At 41.3% G+C, this 21,221-nt stretch overlaps 4 protein-coding genes across 5 annotated transcripts; 3 read left to right on the plus strand and 1 right to left on the minus strand.

The window, feature by feature from the left end:
- The first annotated feature begins 286 nt into the window (after window positions 1-286).
- uqcc4 (ubiquinol-cytochrome c reductase complex assembly factor 4) lies at window positions 287-3,075 on the plus strand. Its single transcript, XM_079659698.1, has 2 exons — window positions 287-504; window positions 1,902-3,075. The coding sequence occupies exons 1-2, from the start codon at window positions 413-415 to the stop codon at window positions 2,209-2,211; spliced, it is 402 nt and encodes a 133-aa protein (XP_079515824.1). The 5' UTR covers window positions 287-412; the 3' UTR covers window positions 2,212-3,075.
- On the minus strand, window positions 2,748-4,661 carry h3f3d (H3 histone, family 3D). The gene is made up of 4 exons (XM_079659697.1): window positions 4,522-4,661; window positions 3,589-3,730; window positions 3,320-3,473; window positions 2,748-3,216 (listed from the first exon to the last, which is right to left on the minus strand). The coding sequence occupies exons 2-4, from the start codon at window positions 3,714-3,716 to the stop codon at window positions 3,088-3,090; spliced, it is 411 nt and encodes a 136-aa protein (XP_079515823.1). The 5' UTR covers window positions 3,717-3,730; window positions 4,522-4,661; the 3' UTR covers window positions 2,748-3,087.
- Window positions 4,662-5,443: 782 nt separating this feature from the next.
- cUnh8orf33 (chromosome Un C8orf33 homolog) lies at window positions 5,444-8,979 on the plus strand. The gene is made up of 6 exons (XM_079660227.1): window positions 5,444-5,507; window positions 5,666-5,720; window positions 6,163-6,614; window positions 6,694-6,784; window positions 8,412-8,558; window positions 8,656-8,979. Exons 2-6 carry the CDS (start codon window positions 5,693-5,695, stop codon window positions 8,868-8,870), a joined length of 933 nt encoding a protein of 310 aa, XP_079516353.1. The 5' UTR covers window positions 5,444-5,507; window positions 5,666-5,692; the 3' UTR covers window positions 8,871-8,979.
- A 588-nt stretch (window positions 8,980-9,567) lies between these two features.
- Window positions 9,568-18,958, plus strand: anks3 (ankyrin repeat and sterile alpha motif domain containing 3). 2 transcript variants are annotated; one of them, XM_079657899.1, is made up of 16 exons: window positions 9,568-9,662; window positions 10,439-10,629; window positions 10,709-10,907; window positions 11,120-11,241; window positions 11,324-11,405; window positions 11,498-11,615; window positions 11,697-11,846; window positions 12,073-12,201; window positions 15,090-15,205; window positions 15,291-15,437; window positions 15,614-15,738; window positions 15,816-15,957; window positions 16,948-17,212; window positions 18,021-18,092; window positions 18,174-18,265; window positions 18,354-18,958. In XM_079657899.1, exons 2-15 carry the CDS (start codon window positions 10,463-10,465, stop codon window positions 18,254-18,256), a joined length of 1,917 nt encoding a protein of 638 aa, XP_079514025.1. In that variant the 5' UTR covers window positions 9,568-9,662; window positions 10,439-10,462; the 3' UTR covers window positions 18,257-18,265; window positions 18,354-18,958. The 2 variants fall into 2 exon arrangements, with proteins under 2 accessions (XP_079514025.1, XP_079514026.1); XM_079657900.1 differs by having other exon boundaries at window positions 16,948-17,194.
- Window positions 18,959-21,221: the final 2,263 nt, after the last annotated feature.

Below are 21,221 nucleotides of genomic sequence, written 5' to 3' on the forward strand. Positions count from 1 at the left end.
AACATAAACGCAGCTAGTAATGAGGATTTAAATTATATGTATCAAACATATATATATTATGAATGATAAGGTGAATTATGAACGTAATTAAATAAATGTGGTTGCAGTTGTAGTTCAAAATGTGCAGTGATGTAAAAACATATGCTGCTGTTTTTTACAAAACATCGAATACAGACCACTTGGGGAAAATACATTTTAACAATATGATAATTATAACAACGGGATAATTGTAATGTAAATAAACAGACACGTTATAGCGGAACGTTCCAAACCAGGGTTAAACAGCGTCACCGGACACAATTCGATGTTGCACAATGTTGTGTTACATGACCTAACCAAGGTGCATTTGGTAAGAAAAGCTTCAGAATCATTGACTTGACGCCGTTTGTCCTAAAACAACAAGTTTTCCGAGATGTACACAACAGCAGGACGGGTTTTCTCCAGTCTGACACGCGTTGCTGTAATTCGAGGGAAATTCGTTCATAATGCAACACCGACCGTTGGGTGAGTTACCTGTTAATAAATCCGCTTATAGGAACCACGTTGACTCCGTCAGAGGGTCGTGGTTCAATAACAAGGGTCTAACTTTAATACATGTTCCACCTTATTCTCTAAACATCATATAGTATGAAATGTATGGTATGTTGTCATTGCCAGTATATTTCTGCATGGTTGCATCATGTGGGTGGCTGTAGCCTGTTAGCAACATGGAGCTTCCTTATGTATAGTCACACGTTTTGATATCTGTTTACCAAAGATGCAAACCCATAAATAAAAACAAGGTCACAGATGTTGATATTCTGCCATGTAGGGTTTGAGTCTCACTATTTGGCAGAGGTGGAAGAAGTACTTAAATTATATACCTAAAAACGTACCAATACTACAGTGTAAACATACTGAGTCTTGCATTCAAAATGGTACTTAAGTAAAACTAAATAAGTACAAGCATCAACATATACTTGAAGTACCAAAAGGAAAAGTATGCAGAATGGCCCATTTAAGCACCATCTATTTAAAAATGATTGTATTATACTCATTGGTGCATTAATGTGTTCATTACTTCAATTCATAATCATTACCCATAAATACAAACCAGGTCACACATGTTGTGTGCTATGTAAGCTCTGTATAGTTTGAGACTCACTATTTGGTTAACCCTCTCCATATTGTGTCCTGTCCTGACATGAATTCAGATAGATTCCTCAATAGCTACATTGCAGTATCAAATTAATATTAGTTGTCTGACAAGCTGCCACTATATGACGATTACTGTCCTAGCAAATGAAAGTACGAGTTATTTTACAAGTTAATCTCAGTGTGCCAGGACCTGCTGAGTCTCTGTGTACTTGTAGAAGTATTTAATATAATATATATTACATCAGGGGTTTAATTATCCAAGGTTAAAACACTTGGATAACATATCATAATCGTGGGGGCTGCCAGGATTTGTTGAATCATTTACTGTCAATGGTGCAGCTGCAGGATTCGTCCACAGAGGGCACCATCACTACTTACTACCCTGTACACAATAAACACACATAAAACTCAAGGTGACAGTATTACACAGACTATTAAAGCCCTACTGATACCAGATTTGGAAGCTGATCATTTATTTTAATGGACTATATTGGATCAAAAAGAAATGTTGATCCTTAATCAAAATCAGATTAGCCTTCCATGATAAGCCCCTATTAAAACCTTACATGTTATATATAAGTATTATTTGATTGTGTGAATGACATATTACTCTGAAGGACATTTTCACGATTGAATATGTGCATCATTGGGTGGTTTGATTTATACAAATATGTGTAGGACAGGAATGTTATAGTTTAGTACTGCACTAGTAAAGGTTGTAAGTCCCTCGATAGTCCTAACTCATTTATTTTTTTCCTTCTCAGCAAAATGAGCAGTATGCAGTCCCTCGCTCTGAGCTCTCAGAAGTCGGCTGAGTCCAAAGATGAAGCTGAGGAGGTAAACGGTGAGCCCATCAAGTTCTCCACCAGTAAAGCCAGTCACAGAACTTGGAAAGTCAGACGCTCGCTGGGGAATAACCAGGACCGCTCCTGGAAGAAGGTCCTGCCCGTCAGCCTGGTGTTCACCGGCCTGCTGCTGTGGGCCATTCTAAGAGACTCTGGTCTAGACCTGGACGCTCCGCTGCACGAGCATTTACCCAACGTGCTTTCAGACAAAAAGAATAAATCAAGTTAACAAATGTGGGACTTGAGGTGTATATATATATTTCTGGTTATATTTATTAACTGTATTTCAAAATGTGGCAGCAGCGTATTGCTCTGAAAACACAGATTTAGCAGGGAAGCCGTCCGATGCTACAGAAATTGATGGATTGTTTTTGACCATGCTTTGCCTTTTGATTTTCAGTTGTGGTTCAATGTTTGCTTTAATATGGATTAAAATGTGATTCAAGCTTGTTTTGTCTACCTAGAAACAATGCAATGTTCAAATCTTGAAATGAATGCCCGTTGAAACTGGCAATTCAATTACTGTGCAATGGAATCCTGATTTTGCATGCATTTACACTTCCAGTCATGTGCATTGCTTTATGAACCCCTGCAGCGTTTTACACGAGACGGGAGGAGACATGCAGCTAACCAGGCTAAACCCAGGTCCTCCACTTATGGGCCAAATGCCTCTGCTGCTTTTAAATTCAGCTATAATTAGCAATCTCAGTGTAATAGTTTAAGCACAATTATACTTTTAAAACTTTAAAAAGTAAGTCAGGCCAGTTTGAGGTAGCGGAAAGTTTATTTACAGCACAACAAGAAACCCCATGACATGCACACACAGGATTAAAAGGGTACAGATTCTAAAATAGTTTAGCAAACCTGAGAAAGGCAGTGGAATATTTTGTTATTCAGCATATTACAGATATGAAGCTCTATTCTACAGTGAATGAGTTGAGAAGGTAAAGAGGGAAATGAAGAGTACAAAAAGGAAAAACATGCCTGAAACTACAAATGACAACGTATGTGGTACACATGCTGGTAATAGTTCCAAGATTTACAAAACAAAACCCGGTCAATCCCAACCCACCCCCCCACTAAAAAGATCAAATACATGAATCATTTATGCACGCTCTCCTCTAATTCGCCTGGCCAGCTGAATGTCCTTGGGCATGATGGTGACCCTCTTAGCGTGAATGGCGCACAGGTTGGTGTCCTCAAAGAGTCCAACCAAGTAGGCCTCACTGGCTTCCTACATGGGGAAAAGATAAGTTATATTTTTCCAAATGTGCTAGAAGAATCTTTCTAAATAACCAAGGCAAACTGAGGTTTTCTAAGATCTAGCTCAATCTTACCTGCAGGGCACCAATAGCTGCACTCTGGAAACGCAGATCTGTCTTGAAATCCTGAGCGATTTCCCTCACAAGACGCTGGAAAGGCAGCTTCCTGATGAGCAGCTCGGTGGACTTCTGGTACCGACGGATCTCACGCAGAGCGACGGTTCCTGGCCTACAACAAAATTATACATTTGTTAAGAACACCCTCAGAACAGAAATAAGGGCCATGTGAAGCAGCATTGTTTCACTCTTGAATATGATATCTGAGCACTGATGACCATATGTACCTGTATCTGTGGGGCTTTTTCACTCCGCCGGTGGATGGCGCGCTTTTCCTGGCAGCTTTGGTTGCCAGCTGCTTCCTAGGCGCCTTTCCTCCGGTGGATTTACGAGCGGTCTGCTTGGTACGAGCCATTATTCACCTGCAGTCTGAAAATGAAACAAATGAAACCAAACCCGTTAGATTAGACATTAGATTTCATAAGTAATGTTGATGTCCTCACTTTAAAATCTTTTTTTTTTTTTTTTAAAAGACACAATGACTGTCCTGGTGAATTATAAGCCAGACTGCAGCAGCTCCACTATTAACAGTCGGTTATGACCCACATCCTAATTCAAACATAAACCCCATTATCACGAGATTTCAGTTTGAATGTTACTGGAGATGACTGTAGAGCCAAGTTAAATGTTTTAAGCGGCAACTCATCTGTCTGGGGACCCTTCCTTTACAGATGTCTTGTAATCGGGACACCGATTGTTTTAATTATACAAAACAAGCCTCTCTAAAGCCGAGCCACCATTAAGCTTCGGGAGTCATACACGTTTCTTTGCTGTCGTTGGCTAGATTTAAAGCTAGCACCGACGGTTGCAAAATGGCGCCAGCTAGCTTTCATTAGCTTAACATCAATACCGAAAACACCGACAGCCATCTAAGCCATTTTGATAAACAATAACTCCGTGAACCGCTATGTTAGATTGTTAAAACACTTTACTTGATAAATCAGGTTTTTTTTTTTTTTAAGTATCTCAAATGTAGCTAACAATTAGCAGTCTGGCTATTGCGCGCTGTTTTGTTGTGAAGTGGTCGAAGATTAGCGCTCGTCCAACTGCATTTTAACGGCTCTAAACCACCTGGAAATAAAAACTCAGCTTACAATGTATAACAATCAAGGCCTAAGGTAGCTGTAAAACCATAGAAGTAGTTGCCGCTTTCACGTTACCTTTTGTGTTTATTTTTTCCTGGAAGTTGTAAGTCCTCGTTGTAAGTCGGTTGTCTTCAGTGATAGAAAGGAGGAGAAGGCGGTGATATTTATACTCTGATGAGCACGCTTGGAGTCCCGCCTCTGAATCAATGGGATTGGTTGTCAATCAAATCCACGAAGACATTTGATTGGTGGAAAAATAAGGTCTGTTGCGAACCGCCAATGAGAATCAAAGAATAAAAGACGAGGGATCAGTGCCTGTGCCAAGGATCCTTATGAATTGAAACATTTGGACATATGATTTGAACAATTAGTACTATTTTATAAATGGATTAGTCGACCCATGGTGTTGAGTCATTGTTACATTCATTGTAATAACATTCATGAACTCCAACATCTTTCTTACCAGCCCACATAGTAATTGAATTAGCTTTTGGTCTTACATCCATAGGATGTACTACGTTTTCCCTCAAAGAGTGGTAATCATCATGAAGCTCAAATGCATTTATTTCCTTCAAATTAAGCAAAAGGGAACCCAGCTTCCCTACAAAATATTTGTAATGTCATGTGTAGTAATGTTTATTTTTAGCATCAATGATTGGTGTGGTCAGTGACAGGTGGTGACAAATTCATCTTGTTTGATTTTAAGTCACAAGTTACATGTCTGATATATTACATTACATTAGTTACATTTCGCCACACTTTTTGTCTGTTTGTATACTCTATTGTAAGGTTTTTTGAGTTTGTTCTTATTTATGAGGCTGTGAAAGATAGAAAGCTATACATTAAACTTTTAGAGCATGTTATCAAAATTTACCAAAATGTCCTTGTCTTTTTTTATTTTTCATTTATAAAATACATCAAATGCGTCTGTAAAGTCTGTGTCTTTAAGTTTTTCCTAAGTCACTCACTACACTAATACCGATCAGGAGAACAACAGCAAGCAGAACCATTCACGCTGGGGAAAGATTCCCAGACGGACCGATTATTGGGTTACACCGCTGGTAAGTTGATGCAAATGAAAAACCTGTAATGAACTCAACATGATATTACGGAAAATAAATAGAAGTCTATTATAAATGTTTTCTGAAAACTTGAGCCTGTTTCGTTAAGTTTTGTTTATCCCTGAAACGTCGAGGTAAATATTTCCGACCTCTTTCAGCTGAAACCTGCGACTGAGAGAATCAGAATGACCGAGCAGAGGCTGCTTTTCATGGGTACATTAAACCTTACAAATCATCGCAGCATGAACTGCATGCTGTTTATAAGATCCTTTCTGTAAATGCATGTGTGTTCCTCCTATGATCTCAGAACAGCACTATCAGGTTGTGCACAATTACGCAATACTCAGGCTGAGTTTTGCCTGTATTTATTTTTTACCGTATATTTGAATTAACATTCGTATATAGTTTCCTTGCAGTTCCAATTTTTCTGAATTATTATAATTTCCCTTGTTGTAAATAATAATGATGTGTGCAGTTTTTTTTTTAGAACATATTTCGTAAATTGTATTTAACTGAAATGAACTTCATTCAGTTGTGGGCTTTAAAGTTGATCATCAATTATGCTTTACATGCGTGTAATGTATATATAATATAATTAATGCAAAGTAATTGACTTAGAGGCAGTCATCTTAATGTTTGTGTATTCATTCAACAGATATTGAACCAAAGGCAAACGGCTCCACTCCTGCTGACGACAGAGCTGAGAAGCCCATCTTGTCTCCAAGTGACAACACCTTTAAATTTGACTTCCTCTGTGACACATCTCCAGAACTTCAGGAGAAAACCTCTTCATCAGAGGGGACTGAACCAGCAGAGAGTCAGATATCCTTTACAGGACAGAGCTCTGCATTTACCTTCAACTTTCAACTACCTCCTGTGGAAAACATGGACACAACAGAGATCCCTTCCTCTACAGGCAGCCAGCCGTGTGTCCAAGAGGAAAAGCCTCCCCTGTTGCAGGAGGTCATCTCTCCCCCGGAGCAATCAGAAGCAAAGCAGAAGAAGAAGAAAAATAAATCTGGGAAGAAAAACCCTGCAGATAAGACAGAGGGACAGAAGAAACCAAGTTCAGCTGAGGGGAGTGAAGGAGGCGAGGACACAGCGCTGGTCAGTATGAAGTGATTTCCCTCAAAGTGATCATTGTGTGTCCCAGTGGATATGTGAATTAGATGTTCGTGTGTTTCAGAGTGCGGAGGAACAGCTGAACAGGCAGCTGGACTGGTGCATCGAGCAGCTGGAGTCAGGAATGATGTCCCAGAAAGTCACACCCAAACAGAGTGAGTTGTTTACCTTCCATCTCACCAGAGGCCTGTACTACGAAGCCGGATTTTCGCTTAGCGAGCTAACTTCAGGGAAAACTCTGGGTTTCCGGTCCTAAGACGCTGGTTCACTTCTTACCGGGCTAGATCTCCATGGTAACTGATGCTGAACGGCTAACCTGCTCCGGAGCAGGTGAGGTTGCAGGCTAAGAGCTCAACTCGGTGAAAGCACAGCCTGCTGACCAATCAGAGCTCAGTGTGCGGAGTTTAAAGCGATCAAGTCATATTAAAGGAGAAAGAAAAAACTGTTGTTGCAGGAAAGACGGCCGGCAAAAATCAACTGACTGTGAACGTGAAAATGAATAGAATATCACCTCCCATCTTCAGAGCAATCTGACTAATATAACATTAGCGTTAAGAAAGCTTACTTAAATATCTGCCACAACATAAGTAACCGGATCAAAGTAACATTATGTACAGTCCACGGCACTGTGAGTGCAGACGTCGATGTGTCCCATTATCATTCATATCACATCATAATGTATCATATATTTCCTTATCTGAGTCAGCTGAGCCGTATCTGGCCGTGCAACACTCACAGTGTCACATACTGTATGCAGAAGTATTATTTTAAGCAACACATTAAGTTGACGAAACACTCGAGACAAATGTAATTAAAGTCAGATCCACTCGTGTCTTAGACGGGGCAGTGATATCATAAACCTGTTAATGTACGCATTCAAACACTTTTTCTGTTACCAGCTGTATTCACCTTGCAGGTGTGGCTTTGATCCTGGATAAAGTGTTTAAGTCATGGATGTTTAAAGTATAACTTCTTCATATGTCTAATATTATAGTTCACTTTTCATTCAGGAAGTATGACGCTGCGCTGTCAGTACGCTTCTCCATGTTTGTGATTGGTCAAATGTTGCTAGCCCCGCCCCTTTCATCTGAACGCGCACTCAGCCGGACAGAAAAACCCTGGCTTGAGTTACCAAGTTGATAACCAGCGTCGTAGGACCGCTTAGCGATAGCGCGTTTGTTTTGGATTAGGTAAACCGGGTAACTCAAACATATCCAGGGTATGTTGAACTGGATTCGTAGTACAGGCCTCTGGTCACACAAAATAGGACTTCTCAGACCATGTGTTGAGGTACACAGGTAATCAATACACTCATCTAACTTGTATAGCACCTTTCACACAAACAATGCAGCAGAAGATCTTCACAATAAGGGAAAATAGACTTGAATGACCATAAAAACAGGAATAAAAAGCCATAACTAGGCAACCAGGTCCTAGTGATTGGAACCAGAATCAGAAATCCTTTATACCACCCACAGAGGAGACATTTACAGTAATACAGCAGCAAACAGTGCAGATGAAAGCAAAAATAAAATAAGTAGGCCAACATGTTAAATAATTGAGGCAAACACAGATGTAATACAGTCAAATAAGTACACAGCCATGATGAAAAATAAGCATAAGTAGCAGCACAATAAAAGGAGGTGAACTAGCAGCCAAGAAATGATATGAATATACAAAAAAACTACAGTTCGAACCACTTGATACAGTTATTTCAAAAGGAGGTAAATATAGCGTATCTAGATACAGCCCACATGTTAATACTGTATTTTCTCCCCGCAGAGGAGGAAGCCTCTCGAGCCCTGAAGACTCTGCGAAGCACCAAAGCTCCCCTGGCCAAGAAGAGGCAGGTGATGAGAGCCATGACCGGAGATTACAGGAAGAAAATGGACCAGGAGAAAAGCAAGCAGCACAAACTTATCAAAACCGGTGAGTGGATTGTAGTAAAACATATTCATGAACTGTGTAGGGAATGTAATGATATGTCCAAGTGGTGTTAATTGACAGATGTCTCCCATCCCAACAGAGCTTGCATCAGCTAAGGTCAAAGAAGTGTCAGACACTCCAAAGAAGTCTGTTTTCCACCGGAGAGCTGACGTAAAAAACCAGACACCGTCCACAGAGGATAACCTGAAGCAACCTGAAGCCCAGGATAAAGACCTGAAAGCACAGACGCAAGAGGAGAAGTCAGCTTTTCTCTTTACTCCATCAAAGGAGGAGTTTCGCTTCGATTTTATCTGATTTCTACCCTGAAGACACGTTTCACCATACATGATGAGGAACTGTGACTGTGGGATGCATTGAAGATACACATATACGTGAATCTAAATAAAGTATTTTTTTTAATGTGTGTTTGGTCGTGTTTCGATTGTTTAATTATGTTTTGATTAAGTTTTCAAAAATAAAAAAAGGGTTGTTTCTGCTTTGAAAATGTAGATTTGTTAGTTAGATCAAATTGATGATACAGTATTGATTTTTAGGGAAGTAGAGTGGATTAAAACAAAACATGACATTATCATAGTGGGAGTATTCAGAATCAATGCCGTGGCGCAGTGGGCTAGTGCGTTGGTGTTCGGATCAGGGGAGAACAGGTTCAAACCATAGGTTCAAACCCCACTGCAGTCAGCATGAAATTGTGTCCCAGTGCAAGACACTTCACCCAAAATTGCTCCTGTGGGGATTGCCCACAGTAACAGTATTGAGTATGTAAGTCGCTTTAGATTGTAATGTGACATGTAATGTAATGGAAAGTGTAGACAGGACTAACATATGACAAAAATCTACTGGTTCACGAAAGCAAACTACTTTGAGTTACTTTTTATATCTCAGTAAAACACATTTATTTACTTTAAAAGCCACTAATTTAAGCGATTTTATTCATATTTAAATCGTGATTGTGCAGTGAAAAAAGATAAGCAGCATCTTTCACACAGGAAAGGGCAGGGCATGGTTTCAACACGAGCGCATTTGAGTGTGACACACCAAACAAAAAAGTTTCACCGCTGATAACTAACTCTAAATTACCTGCTGAATGTAAGTTTTAACTCTTGACATTCGCATATCTTGTTAAACATTTGATCATTTAGTGTGTCGTTTGGTTAACTAGTGTTATCTGTAGTTTATTAGGTAGGTGTGTGATAGGGAAAAGTTCATACACGGATAACGGGGAAGCTAACACTGAGCTAACTAAAGAGAATAATTGGATGCTAAAAGGAAAAATAGGGGATGAACAAAATGTCCCTTTTGTCATGAGATGATAAAATATGGAGGATAAAACTGTAGGAAGACTGTGCCAGGCAAAGATTAAATATGTGATCATGTTAAAACGTTTAATATAATAATACTTTGTAAAGAAGGAAGAATCGAAGTTAGAAGGACATGTATTCCACCAAGGTAGCAATAGAACAATTTCAGGACTTTGTGTATTGCCTTGACATCACCCGTGTGTAAACTGATGGTAAATAAGAGGTTAATGCACTGAATTTGAGAATATGTTTGATGGCTTTGTTGCCCCCATACAGATTTAGGAGAACAATGGTCACTATGGTAAAGTATGGTAAATACAGAGAGAGGGAGTGGCAGCTTTTGTTATGTTAAAAAAAACACTAGGACATTTTAAAGAGAGATGTGTTGTTGAAGAGTAGGCGACACCTCAGGGGGACTCCTACTTTATTTAATGTTAAAATAAATGGAATCAAATGTTTGTAATTGAAATATCCGGGACAAAATTGGGAGTAACTCAGAGGAATGTAATCTGAAAATGAAAAGGATTATTTGTGTATGCATTATAAACTTAACTGGTCTTTTAGCTGTGTGGAGGGAGGAGGTAGAAGATGTCTGAGCTCAGTGATGAAGCCAGTGAGTCGGACCAGCTGGGGGCCAGCCTCTCCATGTGGCTCGGAGACTTCCTGGTCCTTCCCGAGGAGCTGGACGTCCCTCTGGACCTCCACACCGCCTGCTCCATCGGCCAGTACGACGTGGTGTCAGGGTGCATCAAAGAGTGGGTGCTCCAATATTAAAGATCGTACAAATATAACTAGATTGAACTGTTTATTGACTATGATCTTGTGTGTTTATAGGCGTGAGGTGGACCTGAATGGTAAGAACATTGGAGGATGGACCCCACTGATGTATGCCTCTTACATCGGCCATGACAACATTGCAAATCTCCTCCTGGAGGCCGGTGTGAATGTGAATGCTACGACTGCCAAAGGTCTGACCCCCCTGATGCTGGCAGCCAGCTGTGGGAATGAGAGTATCGCATACTTTCTGCTCCAGGTAATAAGTCAGTTCATGCCATGCAATGTCGTTTTGTTTGTATATTTAATGCAAACAATCAAATGTGGTAACAAAGTCATAGGCTAAAGTTCAAGCATCTCTTAGCTTAGACATAATGCCGATGGAAGAACGTTTTTGTCTTTTCTTGATTTACGTTTTTTACACTTTGTTATTTAAAGTTGTAATACTTTTTGTGTTCCTCACCCCAAAAGCATGGCGCTGAGTTGGAGCTGAAGGACACTCGAGGCTGGACGGCTCTGTTCCACTGCACCAGCACCGGACACCAGCAGATGGTCCGCTTCCTGCTGGATAACAACGCTGACGCCAATGTCAAGTCAGTGGCTTCATGTATCCCAAACGTACTGAAACATACCAATCAGATAGCTTTCTATGACCTAACCCTATGTCTTCCTCAGGGAGCCATTGTCTGGTTTCACCACCCTGATGGAGGCCGCGGCTTCTGGACATGAAATCATTGTTCAGTACCTGCTCGATCATGTGAGTAATGTGCACGCAACTAACCACAGTCAATGACATTTCACAACGAAGAGGATTCCTTACTGTCTTGACTTTCTTTGAATAATTCACAGAAAGTTAAAATAGATGAACGCAACTCTAAAGGAGAGACGGCCCGAGCCCTCGCCATGCTGTACGGCTACACCAAGATCGTCAGCCTCATCGACTCACGCTCTCCTAGGATCAAACCTGGTACTTTGTTCAAATAGATTTTACAACACACCTTTTCTGTCTTTGATTTCTTACTTAGTTTCTTTTCCAACTTGTTTTAAGGACATTTTGAGGACCTGAGCTCCTCTGAGGACTCGGACAGCGCCCCGCCGCGGGTCAGGCCGAGTCGAACCCGAGCTAAAGGCGTTAGCATCCATGACGGACCCAAGGCCATCGACAAGTTCCGAGTAGTAGGCTCCAGCAAACTGTGTGGTAGTGTCTCATAAGATATCCTGCATCCATACATGTAGCATAGAGACTCTAGTTAGTCCAATTACACACAAGTATATAGAACAAATAAATACAATCATGCATAAAGGAGATTGATTGACACTTACTATGTTTGTCTCTGTATACAAATGTGTAACTTTTAGCATGCTGCCATTGATAACTAGAGGTTGGAGCAGAAGGAGACATTAATGCCTGCTTCTCTCCTCAGAGCCCCCTGCAGCAGCGCCAGGCTACGTTGCGTTGGGTGACATCGGCGAACAAAGCGACGGCATCTGTTACCGTGACGTGACCTCGCCCATCAACGAGCTGGACGGCCAGAGCAGCAACAGCAGCAGAGGTGAGAGGACTACCAGCGTTTGTGTTATCATGATATTGAAGAGCTTATGATTAGTGCTCTCATACAATATTCACACCATGAGAAAGCTGATAATCAGTTTTGGTGATTGAATGACTGAGACGAGTTATAGAAGAGCTTGAACAGTCCGTCTGTAATGGAGCTTTTAAAACCAGAAAAAGGCATTACTTACTGTCAAAGAATATTTATTTACTTACTTTAGATATTTAACCTTTCTGTCTGTTGACGTTTACGACCAACCCTGAGATTGTTATCTCCCGTAAGGAATGTGATAATGCAGTCACGTGATGTTGTTCTCAGTTTTATTATCAGTCATAGAGGGTTTTATGACTGTGAGAACGCTGGCTTTCTAAGCCCCACAGACAGGGGATTGAGTATTTCCAGATGTCGGGGATATCTCCAGTGTTCCCAGTGTTTACGCACCATCCCCCAATATGTGGATTAACTCTCTGTAAGCTAGTTAAATGGGCTATCGAGAGGTAGGCTGGTCAGATTTGACATGGCAACCCACCAGGGCAGTCAGAATCTCTGGCTGTGTGACTTGTGATGCGAATTTCTCCGGCCGATACTTGTAAATAAACATCAGTGTTTGACATCAAAGCTCCAACTCTCCTCGTGTCTCTCTTGAGTCCTGACTCTCCATTGCTGCAGAAGTTTCCCTTACACTTTGTTACGTCTCCACTAAGGTCCTGGAGACAATAACACACAACAACAACAACAACCAATAATTATGAGGGAGTCAGAGTAAAGGTTGACAAAAGGTTTATTACTTGTAAACCTAACTGAACAGAATTTAAACAGAAATATTCTTTGTGTGAGGAGGAGGCGGAGTCAAAGGAGATTGTGTCAAACAAAAGAAACAAGCATAACAAAACCAAGCCTATCTCTACATCTATCCTTTGAAACAAAAACCCCTCACTAACTAAACTACTCAGAGCTGGAAAAAACTGAATACAGGGGTGGCAACAATCCGCTAACCTAGTGTGTCTTAACATTAGTTACCTACGTGATGAGAAATGTACAGGGTACCCCAGACTTACCTAACTCCCCCACCTCTCAACGCACATTAACAAAGGTCAGAACAAACAAAGTAGAATTTCTACTCAAGGCAGTCAATTGCAGGCTCCTTCATCAGCAACAGGCCCATGGTGACAGAGAGAGAGAAGACTTCCTGGGTGCCTCCTTTATGGTCGGCCCTGGCTGCTGATAGGCCAGCTGAGGGTGAGGGGATCCAATCAGCCATCAGACTCAGGTGCACAGGCAGATACCGATCAGCTGCTGATTAGCTGTGCGGAAGACAGGGAGAAGAGAGAAAACACAGAAGGGAAGGAAAACCACACGAGTACAGCCTGCCTGGCACGTAACGCCCTTACATAATTATGATATCCAAACTCTGAGACGATCTCGTCCCATTTTACGACATAGATGTATAATCGACATATTACCCAGCCTTAGTCTTAAGTATGTAACCAGTATTCTTTGGAAGAACGACTGCATTGTATATTAAGTAATGACCTGGGGCCGTATTCACAAAGCATTTTATCTTACCGCTAGGAGTGCTCCTAACTCGCGCTAAAACATTTTACGTAGGAGTTTTTTCTTAAAAGTTATTCACAAAGCCGCTGAGACCTACTCATACTAAGGATAAATCACTAAGAGTGAACTAAGAGTGACGCGCCGTTGCTATGGATTATGTCGATTCTCGTGCATGAGTTTAGAAGCGGTCAGTACGGTGATTGGTTGTTCAGAGAAGGCGGTCTCGGTGAAACTCATCCGCAACATCCCAAGAACGAGCCCACTAAAACAAGGAAATAGCCTAGGCTAGAAATGTATTCCTATCAAATAGTTATGGACAGTGCAGTTAGCAGAATACACGCATGATGACAAGTTTGTGCAGACCACGATAATGACGTTGTATATGCACGTTAAAGAGAGAGAGCAAACAATAAAAATACGTAAATTGCATTAAATCAAGGAGGCAATTAAAAGCACTCTGCAAACTATTATCCAATGAGCATATTTCCAGCACTTAAACACTTTCAATAACAGCCCATACCGCCGTTCAAGTCCCCCTATCATGATGAATGAAAACAATCTGCGTGTTGATGGAATGTACTTTCTTTCTATTGACGAACACGTCCTCATCTTTTGAGGGCGCAATTATTTGTATGTGCGTCCCGTCAATAGCACCGACCACACCGGGCATACCTGCAATTGCCATGAAGTTGGCTTTGATCCTGTGTAGTTGTTGATTGTCCAAAGGAAACCGGATAAACTGTTGGATGATATGTGGTCTAGAGAGCGCGTTGATGGTTTGGTTTATGGCACGGCTGACTGATGGTTGCGATATTCCTAAATCGTCGGCATTGCAAAGTTGCATTTTCCCTGTTGCTAAATATCGTAGTGTTGCCAAACATTTTATTTCCGGACTAATCGGGTTATTCCTGTTAGTCGGGGATGTTATTGCATCCCGCACTAATTCCACAACAAGTTTGATACCCTCACGATTTAGCCTATATCTCTTGATCAATTCACAGTCTTCCATTGTCTCCAAAACATTTCGTCTCGCAGTCATTTTCAGATTCTTTGTGAATAGGTCTTACTGAGTTAGGAGTCCTCTTGAGGACTTTTAAGCTCTCCTAAACTTAGGTGCTACTTTTAGGCCTAAAATACTTTGTGAATTGCTCTTAGTGAATAAAATTAGGAGTCCTAAATGTAAGACTGACACGCCCATTATTTTTAAGAGTTTCTCCTAAATTCGCCAGTTAGGAGCTACTTTTAGCCCTAAGATCCTTTGTGAATACGGCCCCTGAGCTACAATGTCCTTGGGTCTGCCAAAAGCAATTCAACATTTCCTGATCCCTCCACAGACGACAGTCCATTCCTAGACAACGACATGCCGACCATGAAGAGCAGCAGCAGCAGCAGCGAGGGTCTTCCTCACGTCGTGGACCTCAGCTGGGAGGGCTCGGTGGAGAGCAACGAGGTGAGCAAGAGCGAGATCACCCGCTGATTCAGAGTCAAACATGGAGACATCTCTCAGTGACCCCCTGTCTGTTCCTCTCCACCAGGACTCTGACTCGTGCAAGAAGAGCGTCTCTCGCAGAGTGAACAAGGGCCATCACTCAAAAGGAAAGAGTCGCCATGGCGGCAGCGATTCAGGAAACAGTGCGATGCTCTCACAAGTCGTTCTCCCTCCTTCATACTCTGGTCCAAAGGCATGTGCTCGTTTGTCTGGATTATGATCAGTAATGATGTGTGGCAATGTTCTAATAGTTTAGTGCTTGCGGTATAATTAGATTTGATATTTTAGCCGTCGAGTAGCTTTCAGTTTACAATAATAACCTAGGTGTGAGATGTATAGCCAGTTGACTCTGAAGTCTTCTTCCTGTAGGATCTGACAGAGTTCCTGGAACAAATCGGTTTCTCTAAGTATCTCCCCGTGCTCGAGGAGCAGGATATCGACCTGCGGATATTTCTCACGCTGACTGAAAATGATCTCAAAGAAATAGGGATCACGTAAGAGGCTCTTTCTCAATTCCTCAGTGTGTTGTTTTGTCATGGCAGCAAAATGGGACTCATCCTTTGCTCTGCAGACTGTTTGGACCAAAGCGACGGATGGCCTCGGCGATAGCGAGGTGGCACAGCAACGCCCGCCCCCCCGGCGACGCTCTGGAACAGGCGTACGCCGACAAGCTGGAAGCGGAGATGCAGGAAATGGCCATCCAGCTCCACAAGGTAACGACAAAACTCTCTCTGTAACTTCTGAACAAAAAGAGACAGAAGTCCTTCTCCCTCTTCATTATATATTTAGTTTTTATCTTTGTACCGTTTTGTTATTATTTATTTTTCTTTTGTCCTGTTAGTCAGTTCAATACTCGGTTACATTTTGGCTACATGGTCTGTTTTGGTTATAATTGTGGTTTAAATATTGTACGCCTTCAAGTGAAGGTCAGCTATGTCAATTGACGTAAAATAGTAGAGACTAAGCTGAACACTAGTAGCTTTGAACTGTTGATCATTTGTTACGGCTCGTCTACACTACAGGCATCAAAAAAATCTTGAAGCTGGGCGTGTCTGAAGCTTGGCGATTTTTTGCGACCAACAACCAATCACATGAATCTCCCGCCCCCGACATACAAAGCAATAGCAATGTTAAAACGAAGTAAACTGGATATAAACTCTCCAAACAGGGGAAAAACCTACCAGTTTCACCCACTGTCTCTGCCACCTCCCTCCATGCCTGGTTCCTCCGGTTTGTATCCCGGTAAATAGTTCTGGTCGTAAAGAACCGGGTAATTTGCTACCGTAGTATCTCGTTTGGAATATGAGGAAATGAACTGCGGTCTGTCTCTCCCAGCTTGCACGCGGTTTGATTGGCTGCGCTTGCACTGGCGGGATTTGCATAAACGGAATTTGATTGGCTGATGCCAAGCATCGAGCCTTAAAAGTTGAACATTGTTCAACTTTTGATGCCGATAGATGCTCGTGATGCTTGCAAAGCCATGCCATGCTCCCCACAATGCAGTTTGGCGAAGATTAAAAATCTTCTACGTCACCCCATTCAAGTTAATGGGCGAAGCGTTGAAAGCATTTTTTGATGTCTGTAGTGTAGACGGGCCGTAACTGTGGTTCCTATCGATGTGCCAAATGTCTTTTCTAGGTGTCTTAAACATTTTTTTTTTTTTGAAAAGAATCAACTATCAACCTAACTGTGTCTCCGTGCAGCACTGTGAGGAGGCGGAGAGCCTGCAGAGCCAGGTGTCTCAGGAGAAGGAGCTGCGCACCGTGATGGAGGGATGTCTGATGGAGGACAAGATGGCGTGGAGCAGGGTCCACGGAGAGCTGGTGGAGAACCACCGGCTCTCTCAGGAGATGAACGCCACGCTCGCCAGGACGCGGGCCTGCAGAGCTGACCTGCTCGTCTGCATCGCTGCTGACAGCTCGTATAGGGGCGCGGAAGATCAAACTAAAGGTGACAACGGTGTGAAAGGTGAGTTCAAGTGCAGGTAAAATTTTTAGGGCTGTGACAAGCAGTTTGAAGTTTATACATTCAAATGCTGTATTCTCCTCTGTATCCCCTCCCTCTGGAACTCACTCCCACAACCCATCAGAGACTGCACCGACCTCACCACCTTCAAAAAACTCACAAAAACTCACCTCTTCAATCTGGCTTTTAATGTGTGATTGTTTTTGTATTATTTGACTTTAACTTTAACTATATATTTATTTGTTGTTCCATTCTTCTCTTTTCTTTTCTCTTCACTATATCTGTAAAGCGTCTTTGAGCACCTGTAAAAGCGCTAACAAATTAAATCTATTATTATTATTATTATTCTACATCTCTTTTTATTCTGTGAAAACCAGAAGAGGTTAGACTACATTCAAATGTTTTATCTTATACTATTTATTGAATTAGATTTCTGACTCAAAAGTTAAGAGTGTTATAAAGTACAAATGTAATCATTTATTGGAAAAAGATTGGTGCGACCCCTTCCAAAATGTTTTTATCCCACAACATTTTCAGTATCAATCCGTACTTTTCAGCGTTTAGACTTTCCAAAACAACATTTTCACTGCAGTCACAAAACGTGCTGCTCTCGTGCTTTCTGTACACAAAGACAAAGCTCCAAAAGTTACATTTGTACAACTACAAAAAAAATCAATGTGTAGGGACAAAAATGTAAAACTAAATTTGAAAACTTCAATAGAATGTTCCGATGCGAAAAGAAACATATTCGGTCCAGCCTGCCCCGATTTTACATGTTGTGATTTATTGAATACATGACTTGTGGTTGCAGCCGGGGAGGGCCTGACTCGCTCCGCTGTGGCAGAACTGCTGAAGAAGCTGGATTCCCATGAAGAAGAACTGGGTAAGACGGCGTAAAGCTCAGTGAACCTTTTTGGTTCTGTGTCATCATTCATGTCGTCTAATGCTCGTTACATGTTCACAGCGGGGACTCTGCAAACGGTGCTGCAGAGTCTGAGGAGACTGAGCGCCCCCGAAAAAGTCTCAGACAGCTGGGAGCGGCCTTAACTTCAACAGGTGAGTCACTACAAATAAATGGTGCTGGATAAAAAGTGCTGAACGGTAAAACCTAAAAGAAAAGAACCTCAGTTTCTTGACCTTGCAGAGGCCTTTGCCAATCATTTGACGGAGGGTGATCTCACCACCCTGAACAATCTCACTGAAACGAGAGAAGGCCAAAGACGAGGCCGGGCCAGAGCGGCTCGGAGAGAATCAGCTGACCTGTTGCTCCTCCGCGATTGGCTGAAGGGACCAGAGCTGGCCAGGTGTGACGGCAGGGGGAAGACAAACAGGAAGCAGACGCTCGCTCGCTGTGATGTTTACGACTCCAGTAGTTGGGTTGAGGAAACAGAGAAAGAGACTGGTCGCGGATCAGAGGTTGTAAAACTGTGAAATGTTCCTAAAAGATGTTCTCTCTTCTAACATGAAATGCGGTTAAATTGTGTCAAGCCACAAGCCGAAGAGGTACACTTCTTTAATGCAGTCAAAGTTAGAAAAAGTAGTTTTTAAAATGTTGAGCAGACTTGAATGAAATCTTGTTGTTTGTTTGCTGTTTGAATTTATTGGAGAAATGATTGAAACCTGTCAGTTTATCATTTACATCAATTGTTAGTATATTATTCAATGTGATCTGTCTTACCATGAAATTCTCCCAAACCTTTAAAATGACATATGCTTGATTGTATTTGAAATAAAAAGAAAGTACTGAAAGTAATGGGTGGATCCTATTTGTTTATATTGAGATATTGTTATTTTATTAAATGTAAAGGCATACTGGGATGTAATCAGTGATTAAAGCAGCACATTCTTGTAAAACAGACAGCCTAATATCCCAACACAATCTCACGGCATTTGGTGTTAGTCACAAAATTAATCTATTGATTCGTGTCAGAGCGATTTTAAAAGCAATGTAAATAATAACAAATTAGAAGGAAAAACAGATTTAAAAAAAAATACAGATTTCAGTATTCTGGCACAGAACGATTTTAGAGGCAATGTATTTATATTGGTAGTATGTTTCGTGACTGAACCAAATAATAACAAATTAGAAGGGAAAAAAATGACAAAATACAGATTTCAGTATTCTGAGGCTCTGAGCCCCATTTCTTTTCCTCGCGGACGGCAAAAAAACTCTGAAATTATACAATTTAAAATAAAAGGGATAGTGTTAGGCTTAGGGTAAGATATTGAGTAAGAACATGTTTTTATGAACCACACAGCTTCTGTTATTCCAAGACCCGACCGGACAAAAAGACGTGGTGCAGGCACGAAACATACTACCAATAGAAATACATTGAAATCGTTCTGTGTGACACGAAAGAAATGCGAAAATCGTGTTGGTTAACAATAGATTACATTAATTTCGTGACTATAACACGAAACGCCGTGAGACTGGGTTGAATATCCGTATCTGAAAACAAATGAGAGAATCTTTAAAGAGAAGCTTGAAGAAAATATCTGCACAGAAGTCCCAAAGATGAGTATTTAGAGCAGGGGGGGGGGAAATGAGCGGTTGCGCACACATCAAAATGATTGAAACAGTAGAGAAGAGATCCATACATCAAAGATTTCCAAGGTGAATTGGGCGTTAAATGTAACCAGAGAATGCATTATGACAACATGTTAGGGGCTGCCCCACTAGTGCTGAAGAAACTAGATTTCTTTTTTAGTTTGCATATCCAGGAATCCTGTAAAATGGTACAACTTTTTGGAAAAACAGCTGAAAACCAAAGCATTATTTATGACTTTGTGGTGCCGACATCAGTTCACAATGCATTATATTTGTGCCTCTTTAATATTTCAGTCTCTAGCTTTGACAAAAATGTGTTAAGACATAATCTAACGTGATTTATAGTGCTTGTTGATCTCTGTATTCAACTTCAGCAGGTTTGTGCTATATATTTACTAAATATTCTACAGTCTCTAACACACTTAATATTGCCTTGGCTTCCCTCCCGGACTTTATACGGTCTAAACTAATCGAGTGGCTCTGAGTTATCTGGCTCTATTGATGTCGTCTACATTTAATTTGTGGCCTCGTGGGTCAGGGATTCCCCTCCTGATTGCTGCTCACTGACATCTGAAACGCCCGGGGCCTTGGCAGTGAATCGATGTGGGGACAGCCGCTGCTCTGTTAACAAGCTTGGCTCGGTGCGGATGTTGGCTGAGTTGATCTCCAGCAGCTGATCGAGGAACAGCAGCCTGAAGCCTGCAGGTTTGAAATGAGCACAGACTCCTACATCACTGCTCTGGCTCTCATGATGGACAGGACAACTTTGCAGTTCTTAATGGGAAATATGGTGAACTAATAGACATTACTCTAAAATAGGTCGTAAATAAGGGTGACAAACATAAATAATCAGTGCTGAGAGTAGCTGCACCGATCAAATATTCTCCATCTCTAAGTGATGATTTACTCATGTCACGAGGGTCTGCCAGTAAATCTGACAACTTGATTGCAGTGTTGGAAAGTAGCTAAGTACATTTACTCAAGTACTGAGCTATATTAGTATTTCCATTTCATGTTACGTTATATTTCTACTCCATTATAACTGGGAAGCAAATGTTGTGCATTTTACTCTTTGACATTGATTTGACAACATTAGTTACTAGTTATTTTGCAGCTTCATATTATAAACAGACAATAAAAGATGTTATTCCATAATGGGTACTTTTAGTACTATTGTATATTTTGATTCCAATACTTGTACTTAAGTAACATTTGGAGAGCAAGATTTTTTAATGGTAACAGAATATGTCCACACTTTTCTGTTACTACTTTCTAAGAAGGATTAAACTACCTATTCCATGACTGCCAGTTTGTGAAATCCTCCATCGTGTTGCCTTCAGGCTCCACAGTGCTGGGCTGTAACGGACAGGGAAGCTGCTCTGAGGTTATCTGGACAGAAGTCGTCTGTTGGTTTCCACACTTATCTGTTGTTTATCTGAGCGGTGGTGAGCTGTACTAACGATG

This window comes from Notothenia rossii, assembly GCF_949606895.1.
Source record: "Notothenia rossii genome assembly, chromosome: 11".
NCBI classification, from domain to species: Eukaryota; Metazoa; Chordata; class Actinopteri; order Perciformes; family Nototheniidae; genus Notothenia; species Notothenia rossii.